Here is a 9,585-nt window from a genome sequence, read left to right as displayed (position 1 = left end):
CAAGCCTTTTGCTTCTATGAACCTGTGGCATGTTGACTTTCCTTCTTCATATTACAGCATCTTTTAATATTTAAAAAAAGGAAAATCTTGTATTATATTTTTCAACACTTCCAGCACTTTAAATCTCACCAGATCCTAATTTAGCCCCTATTGAACCTCATACCGCTCAGTTGTTTATTGTCAAGTACACCTTCCTACAGACATCAGTGTTTTAGCAGAACAAACAACAATGCAAATAAGTAGATAAGCAAATATTGCAACTATTGCCGTTGGATTTTATATTCGCAGTGACTGAGTTAGAAGATGTAAATTATCAGTTTTCCTTTCAAATCAACTGTAAACTACTGTTCGCACAGTCTTTTAGTTGTTAACTAGGTTGATTTGTTGTTTAAAAGAATTGAGAACCAGAACCGAACATAAATCCATAAAAATGCTTTTCACTATGTTCTTGTAGCAACTGATGTATTTACTCATGGTCATTATCATTTAATCATTTTGGACCTTTATATACCATGAAAAAAGAAAGGAAAGACAAAGTTGTTGCTCTTACTTATTATAGTCAATGTCCAAAACCAACTGAAGTAAAAAATAAATATAATTATTATTAACATGGAAAAGTATCTATGTTTCTGTTCTGCATTTAGTCTGTAGCAGCTGAACTGAACTTTAAATAAAATAAAAAATAAACTGATAGTTATTTTTAATTTGACTATTTCAATATAATTAGTTAAAACTTTAACATTTGTGACATATGCATATATAAAGAATATATCTTAACATGTGGTACTTTGTGTGGATCTGCTGTTTTTGTAATTTTTAAGGTTAGTTTGGGTGATTGTGATGGTTACAAGCTGCAAATCAAGAAGTTTTACAAGAATTAGAAATTATAAAAAATCTGACTTTTATTTTACCCAAATACAGTTTTATTCTAACAAAATAAAATCTGAACTCATGAACAAGACTTCCTGTCTGAAACATAAAGTATCTCATGATAGAAACAAAACATAAACATGTGATCACACAACAGAAGTTATTCTTTCTTCACTTCAGCGTAGAGACTCTCTGGATTGTCAGCTGTCTGTGTTGAGACGTTTTCTGCCTGGATCTGTGCGTACACCGTCTCCTGCTGACCCCTGTCCTGCACTGAGATGAAGGAAACTTCAGGTGTCTTCTTCAAGATGATCAGTTCCCCATAATGGAGTTCAGCCTTTGGTTCACTGTCTGACATCTGATCGTAAACCTCCACACTTGTTTGACTCTGTAGAAAAGAGAAATTTGTTTCTTTTCAGGCTGATTCTGTTAAAAATCTACACACCAAAAATTCACTGCAGCGCTGTAAAGAAAAACTGAACATTTCCCCACCTGAGTCTGCTGTTGAGTTGGATGTTTGGACCTAAAGCACCTGGAAGACAGAGCTGTTAAAATAAAACTGAGACTCTATAGTGTTCTGAGACAAAACATCGCTGGATCAAGATTAATTAAAGCTGCAAGCAACATTGGGCGGTCCTCGCAGCTTAGTGCCACTTGGCCTGTGGTGTGATCTTGGCATCGTCGCCTCCAGCCCACCGTCGAGCCCGCTGCTCGATTCCGCACGTCGCTACAACTGTGAGCAAGCTTTTATACGATCTTCAATCATGCCGATTTCAAATGAAACCATTTGCTTGTCAGGGGCGGGCTTAATTGATGTCTTCAGTTGACCATGCCAATGTTTTGTACACGATGATGCACACAAAAGTCTGTGGATCCAATGTGGTGGTTTTTGGGAGCTTGACAAAGTTCAGCCATATTCAGTTTAGAGTAAATCAGACCATGCCTGTGTAAATTGGAGCCGATCGTATGTAAATGATCGTAAACAGTGACAATTGGGCTTCAGTGATGTCAGGATTTGACCATTGAATATTGTTTGCGGCCAGAAGTGGGTCAATACCAGAAGGTTTTGTGTTTGTGGGACTTTCCTTGTATGGGCTATAAAGATAAAGTTTTTTTTGGCAAGAAGTGAAATATTGAACTCTGGCTCTGCCCTTCATCATGGTCAAAATCTCACGTTTTTAATAACTTTAGATCCCCCATCCCTTCTGAGCAAACTAACAAAATTTCAAGCTGATCAATCAAAATCTCTAGGAGGAGTTCGATCAAATGTAGAGGCTAGAAATTGTGTCAAAATCGCACATTTAATCTAAGATGGCCAACTTTCTGTTTGTTGTAGAGCAAGAGTTTTAGGTAGGTCTCTGGGAGTATTTCATACCTCTACGATAAAGTAAGGTCAATGAGGAGGATGTTTTGAACATTTCACAGGGGCCCTGTTGAGCTGTTTTTATTGTGACTTTTGTGAAACTCATAATAAATTACGCAATTTTGCACTAGGACTGATGCCTCCGCCGAATTTGGTGAGTTTTGAAAAATGCTAAAGCCGGCAAAAAGGCATTTCACTTGGCGGATGAATTATATTTATAACACATTCGAATTACAACAGGCATTCGCAGCACTTAGCTGCTCGGGCCTAATTAAATCACATCAGATTACTGTCTAACTGAGTGGCATTGCTGTTAAAGCTGAAATATCAAAACCAGATGGCTAAACTAAATGAGCTTGTTTTAGAGAGAATGTGTGGCAACTCCACAAAGAAGACAAATTAATGTGATAAAACTGTTGTCATACAAAAATAATCACTACTGTTGCATTACCAGGCTGGAATGAAAACTGGAATAAATCTTTTCCTGAAGTAACATGAATAATGGCTCTCATATTGGATTCCACGTCCTTTTACACAAACAAGTGTGTGGAATCATTAACCAGCTTCAGCAGTATGATAATGGTAAAATGAAAAACACTCTATGGTTTCCTGGACAGCTGAAGAAAATTTCAATTATATTTCAAAAACATACATTACTCTCTTGACCCAGAACTTGAGGAACCCGGCAATTGTCAGCGGGTAAAAATAGTCGTTGGAAATCTGTGCTCACAGATTACTAAACTGCTCGTAGTTTCTACAATCTGTCTGCATGTTTAATAAACTGTTCACTGTGTTCTGCAATCTGTGTGCGCAGATTACTTAGTGACATACTTAGTGACATATATTTGGACGCATCGCTCACACGTGCGAGGTAAGTTCAGTGGATCTGTTGTTATTTATAAACTCAAAGCGCTGCCATGTTTTAATCAGCACACTTCAAAGCTTGACTTTATTTTTGTTACACTGAGATAAAACATTTAAAATGACATCAGCAGCTAACGTTAACGCATGTGTGTGCCATGCCTTCAAACTTGTGACAGATGTTAGAGTAATATGCGCGAACAAATCACAATTGGAGCGCACAGTTTATCAAGTGGTGAAGACAGTTTGCAGAAACCAGGGACGCTGTTTAGTAATCTGTGAGCACGGATTTCCACCGGCTTTGTTTGTGTAACCCGCTGAAACTTGCCAGGCTCCATAAGAACTGAATATATTTGTGGTAATATAAAAATTGTTTGGACTAGAAGGTGATTCATTAAGTTCTCACCTTGATCTCAGGTTTAGCTGAAACATCACTGTCAGTGTCTACATTGTGTTGGAGGTCTGATACTCACCAAACTGACACAACCAGGCAAGCAACAAGGCAGATGGCTGCAATAACTCCTGCTGAGATTATCACCCACATTAGACCCTGATTCAGCAAATCTTAAGAGAAAAACAAACTCTAAATAATGGCAGCAAAAATAAAATAGATAATGCTGAAACTGTGCTTTGTAATGGTTTGAATAAGAATCCCTGAGGTCAGATATCTACCCTTAATTTGAAGACTGACCATTGAAGATGGGTGATGACCCAGATCATTTGTAGCCACACAGTAAAACTCTCCTCCCTCAGTAACATTGAAGCTGTAAACCTGCCCCACAGATACATTAATGGCTCCATGTTTGCTGTTCCTGAACCAGGTGAAGCTGGCAGGAGGCTTGGCTCTGCTGGAGCAGTTCAGCTCCACCCAGCTACCTGCTGACACCAAACCTGATGGACTGATGGATGCTGAGGTGTTTCTAGGAGCATCTGAGGAAAATGGGACACATTAAGTTTATTGATCAGAAACAGATGAACCATGACGTGCTGACAGGATCACTTACATGAAACACTGAGAGTCACTGCTGTCTCTGCTGTCTTGTTTCCTCCATTCACAGGATATCTGGCAGAACATCTGATGTTGTATCCATCATGTGTGTCTGACAGAGTGATGTTCTCCTGGATTTTAGTTGTAAAGGTTCCATCTGTGTTTTTCTCTGTTTGTCTGTGAGAGTCTTGTTGGAGATTCCAGGTGAGTTCAGGAGGTGAGTGTGGACAGGGAGTCAAAGCTGAGCAGGTTATAGTGACAGACTGATGCTCCTTCAGATCACCACCAGACATGTTAATGTTGGGACCCCAAGGAGAATCTGGGGTTTGAGATTAACCGTAAAAACACTGAAAATAGTCAGATTATTGTGAACATCTCACAATAGTGAGGTGTTCTCTGTTTTTATTTAGGGCTTCTGTCCCAATGAGATTAAACATTCATTCATGCTACAACATTTACTGTAGTCAATGAAATAGTTGTGTGAAACCTGGCTGTAAATTTACCAAAATAAACCAATAATAAACCAAAATAACTAAAGAGTGAGATATATAAAGTATGAAAAAACTAAATCTTTCAAACTGATGTTCAAGAAGTCTTTGTCTCTTCAGGTTGTGTTTCTCCCTCCTTCCAAACTTACTGACATGTTACCACAAACCACACTGGACTATAAGATCCACTTAAATATACAGTAAGTATATAATATACACATAAACTGGTAAAGGGCTTAGTAAGAGATGGTTTTATTACTGGTGGAAACAGTTGCTCATAATCCTTTGAAGTTTGTGTCAGGGAGCTGATAATAAAGACAAAGCTAGAAAAGTATTTCTGTAACTTTGTGGAGTTGAGTAGAGTAAAACTCTTACCTTCAACTGTTATCTGAAGCGGATCAGAACAAGCTGTTCCCTTGTAGCCACCATTCTCGATTCTGAGGAAGTATTTGCCTGCTTGACTTGTTTTTATATCAGAAAACAGAGAGGTGCAGTTTTTCTGACTCAGGTTTCCAGTAATATTTACTAAATTTGTGTCAACCCCATTATTGATGTTATAAATATCATTTCCATCTTTAATCCATGCTCCACGGGTTTTTTTACTACTGTCAAATTCTTTGCTTCCTTTTTCAGCTGTGAAGCTACATGGGACGTTCAAGCAAGATCCGCTCAGTGCTGCAGTTGGCTTTGGTGTAGTAATGGTGATGAGTGGTGTTCTCCCACCACAACTATTAGCATAAATACCTGTAAAAACAAACTAAAGATGAAAACAATGTGGAGCAAAGTCTTCCTACAGAGAAAGTTTATGATCCACTAACTCCAGTTCAGCTGCAGCATGTTACATGTGGAGCCTTTAAACAATATCAAGATCTAATATTTCAAACTAGAAATAATTCATGTGATGTTTCTAAATGAATGGAAGTGAACAAACAGCTCACCTGGAAGAAAGAAGACACTCAGTAACATGTTGACTGTCAACACGTTCTCAGACAGAGCTGCCATCAAACCTCCCTTCATCTCTCAGGCTGGAAACAAGATGGAAACAGCTGCTGAATTTCAGAGTTTTTAACAAATTGTGTAAAAAACAACTTTCAGCAACTTTCTTTGTAGAGCTCAAGAATAACTGTAACATAGCTTTATAATAATTAACTAAATGTATTATTTTCAAAAAACTTTCAAATACAAAACATCACAGTTTTATAGCAATGAAAACCATGTTGTCATAAACATGTAGATTTAAAAAATTTTTTTTACCAGAATAGTCTGCAGATCAAACAATGAAAAAAATATAAATCTGACTCCCTATTAATTTCAGTTATGGACTAAAACATCCAAAGAGCAGCTTCTCTGAAAGAAAATGTCAGGTCAAAGCCAACAGGTGTGCTGTTTATACTTCCTTATTTGTAAAACAGGATGTTAGCCTTTTAAACACACTATTTGTTCATCACAGTGTACATTACTGGTAATGAGAGAAAAGTAACTTCTTAACTTCCTGATGGATGCTGTTGAATGTTTCAAAATCACACAGATTGTTTTAAAAAAAAAAGAGATTTGCCCATACTTATCTCTTTGCTTATTTGTCTAATTTTGTCATTTTCTTTTTTCTTCACATTTATTTAAAAAACGGGCAACATCAATAGTTATTCACATGTAATTGTAAGCACAACTGAGGTACCCTATAAAGACATATCAGAGTGGAAAACAAAACAGCAGCAAATGTCTGGATCCATCAGAGTTCAGAGTCAGTAGCTTTAGTAGCTTTCAGTTTTGTTTGTGCATATTTCATTGTTTTCCAGAAAGAATGTGCATCTGATTGCTTTGGTTACTAGGGTTCTCTAAAAACATGTCTGGTAGGATAATCTGCTGCATAGATTCCCATTAGGAGTGAGTTTGTGTGAACACCTGTCCCTGAATTGTACCTGAGATGAATTTAATGATATGCGCAGGATCTGCTGCACCTCTTTGCCAAAAAAAAATTGAATTTGTTAAAGCCAGAAATTTGGTGAATGGGTTTCTTATTATTGTATTCACTTAAGCAGATAGCAAAATAAATGGTTAAGAAGAGATTGTGTGGTTACCCTGCCTTAACCTAGCTGCTAAGGTTAGGTCTTAGTTCTGGGCCCAAAGATTCTCAGAGTCCTGTCAGAGAGCTCCTAACGTAGCCTACAGATTCCTGGCAAGGACTCGAAGCTTCAGAGTGATTCCTTTTGCTGCTGAGAGCGACTCTGAGCAAGGAGACGACAGAGATTCCTATCTCAGTGAGGAGGTGTGGTTGACCCCGTTGCTAGGTGTAGAAAGGTAGATTTGGTCCTGGGATCATGGTGAGAGCAAACCAGCATTCTCGAGCAGATCAATGCAACGTTCTTTCGTTGTCCGATGAGCTAACCCCTTCCTTCCTACTTCCCCATGTCTAAAGGGATTGCTCAATCCAGCTCTCCATCCAACGGGTCCAGACTTCCCTAAACCTGAAAGATCTTACTAAGCAGGTTTACTGAAAGTTCTGTTTAAGCTGGTGTCGGGAAATGACTCACCTAGCCTATGACAGCCTTCATACAAAAGTCTTGCCCTTCTTCAACTGCAGGTCTGGACGATTGAGTAGCCTATTGCAGTCATTCACACTTTCAACAGTCACTTTTGTTCACGGCTGCTCATTCCCTATTTTTACAACTGGCTCTTGGTATATGGGCTAGGTTGATTTTAGTAGCTCAGCACGAGCCCCAAGGGCGCTTTTTTAACAAACTTGACTAAGGCAACCTATAAAAACCTCCTAAAATATCTTAGAACCAGGCAACAAGACTTTTTACCACCAATGAAAAACCAAAAAATACAGTGACTCAAATAATTGAATGTCCACAATTTAACTAGAATTTCATTTGCTTTCTTTAATTAGTAACAGCTTAAATTCGGCAACACAAAATAATTTAAATAATAGAAATGAATCAATCAACTCAACCTGTCTTTTCCTGATGCTGAAACTAGTGGGTTTGGAGAGGCTTTGAAGACGGAGACTCATCCATGCACCTGATGGAGACGTTTCTTCTGGTAACAATGAGTGGTTTCTTGAAGGGAATACAACTTAATCTTCAGTTTTCTTCCTTTAAGTGGCAGGCACTGATGCTCCAGGCTTTGATGGTTAAACAGGATCTTTGTTGTCATATGTCACCGAAGACAGTAGTTTCCAGAGGCTGAAGAGTTGAAGGAAACCCGGAGACATAAATGAAGTTGATTCAGGACTTCCAAAAGCCTGAAACTTAGAGCAATCAGCTGTTCACCGATCAAGTTCACTTCTGTTGTCTGGATAAAAAGGCTTTAGATTAAATCAGATTCTTAATCTTGAGGCACAGTCCTCTCTGGGCACACAAGTTGATCCTCTTCTTAATGCAGTCGATCAGTTGGGCTGTGTCTCTGTTCCTTTTCCATCCAAGCTTATTTTCTCCGTCCGATCTTGTTCGCTGGTCTTCTGTGAGGAAAAAACCCCGTTTCTGCTCTCAGCATTGTTTTTATAGTGCTTGATGCTTTCACCAGTCAGGCCCTTATTAGGCTTCTTAGTTATTGCGCAACCTGTTCAGCTCAGCTTCTTGATTATTGCTCAATACTTTAGTCATGGTCACTGTGACCTACTGATTCTGTTTCTCAGTCTTGGATATGCCAATAATTGCCACGCTGGTCTGTAGTCGCATCCTCCCGTCGCTGTCAGCATGCAGCTGGCTCTCGTCACTCCTAGTCATCCTACAGTTCTTTCCCTAATCTGCTCAGGTTTAAACTTTACACAGTATTACACATTCCATCCTTCAGCTTTCTGCATTTACTTTAAAACACAGTTGCAAAACCATCACTTCATTCTTTTTATTCATGCTTTACAAATGATTAATGTTATATTTTTTTCATACATAGCTGATTGAGAATGTCAAACCTTAATGTTTTTCCTCTAATTTTCAATCATACATCTTTTAACTTGTTAATCAAAGACTACTAATTTTATTCAATACATGTGAAAGAATGTATAATCATCATACATCATTTCTTTGGATGTACTTGTTTATATTTTTACAAAAGATAAGACAGATAACATGTGGCAAATAATACGTGTCTCCACACAGGCCTCTCCAGTCTCTCAGCTCCAGAATATGAGAATATGCTTGTTTCACTCCCCACTGCTTCAACTGTGTTTTAATAATTATTGCATGGATTACACATAAGGATGTAAGGATATTTATTGTAACTTTTATGGAGTTAACTGTGAGCAGTTACTAAATGTTGCATGGATTAAATGGAAAGATCTCACCTTATTTTGACAGTTCCCTCTGCTTTCAGCATCAGCCTGGAATCAAACAGCTCTGGTTCCTTCTGCATTAAGAAGCTTTACTAAGCCACTGTTGTATATTGTTTGGAGAATATCTCTCCTATCTTTTTGTCTGCCCACCATCTTCTCTGCTTAAAACAATTTTAGGCTCACTAAAAGTCCTCCTCTAACATTTGTTCACGTTAGAATCTCTCTTAAGGCCTAAGATGCTTTTTAAATAACGTTTATCTCACCAATGGAAAATTCTAAGAAAAATCTTAGAATTAAAAGATTTTCTTAGAATTTCTTTTCAATAATGATTTAGGAGTTACACTGACAGGGGAGGACTGGCGAGAAAAAGCGACCTGGGAGTTCCTGTTCTCAAATGGCCCAAATAATTTACAGCAATAATAATAATACATTTTCATTAAATGTGGCTTACTGAACATAAGATCTCTCTCTTCAAAGACTTTGCTAGTTAGTGACCTGATTTGTGACAATCAGATTGATTTTTTTTGTCTCACAGAAACCTGGCTGCATCAAGGATTATGTTACTATAAATGAGTCACCTCTACTAATTATTTACATTTTCACATACCTCAAAATACTGGGTGAGGAGGAGGAGTAGCAATCATCTTTCAGTCCGATTTATTGACTAGTCCCAGACCAATCAATAGCAACAACTCTTTTAACATTTAATCCTTTGTTTTCCTCATTCCAATTGCAAAGCACT

The 9,585-nt window shown here is 38.0% G+C and overlaps 1 protein-coding gene across 2 annotated transcripts; it reads right to left on the bottom strand.

Annotated features, from left to right (window-relative positions):
• Positions 1–877: 877 nt before the first annotated feature.
• On the bottom strand, positions 878–7,586 carry LOC124857621 (B-cell receptor CD22-like). 2 transcript variants are annotated; one of them, XM_047348940.1, is made up of 8 exons: positions 7,524–7,586; positions 5,509–5,595; positions 4,946–5,314; positions 4,099–4,401; positions 3,767–4,024; positions 3,568–3,658; positions 1,363–1,402; positions 878–1,258 (listed from the first exon to the last, which is right to left on the bottom strand). In XM_047348940.1, the coding sequence occupies exons 2-8, from the start codon at positions 5,585–5,587 to the stop codon at positions 1,031–1,033; spliced, it is 1,368 nt and encodes a 455-aa protein (XP_047204896.1). In that variant the 5' UTR covers positions 5,588–5,595; positions 7,524–7,586; the 3' UTR covers positions 878–1,030. The 2 variants fall into 2 exon arrangements, with proteins under 2 accessions (XP_047204896.1, XP_047204897.1); XM_047348941.1 differs by having other exon boundaries at positions 1,150–1,258; positions 1,363–1,415.
• Positions 7,587–9,585: the final 1,999 nt, after the last annotated feature.

This window comes from Girardinichthys multiradiatus, chromosome 21 (assembly GCF_021462225.1).
Source record: "Girardinichthys multiradiatus isolate DD_20200921_A chromosome 21, DD_fGirMul_XY1, whole genome shotgun sequence".
In the NCBI taxonomy this organism is placed as follows: Eukaryota; Metazoa; Chordata; class Actinopteri; order Cyprinodontiformes; family Goodeidae; genus Girardinichthys; species Girardinichthys multiradiatus.
Note: the sequence above shows the minus strand (reverse complement) of the source record. Positions and strands in the feature narration are given on the sequence as shown.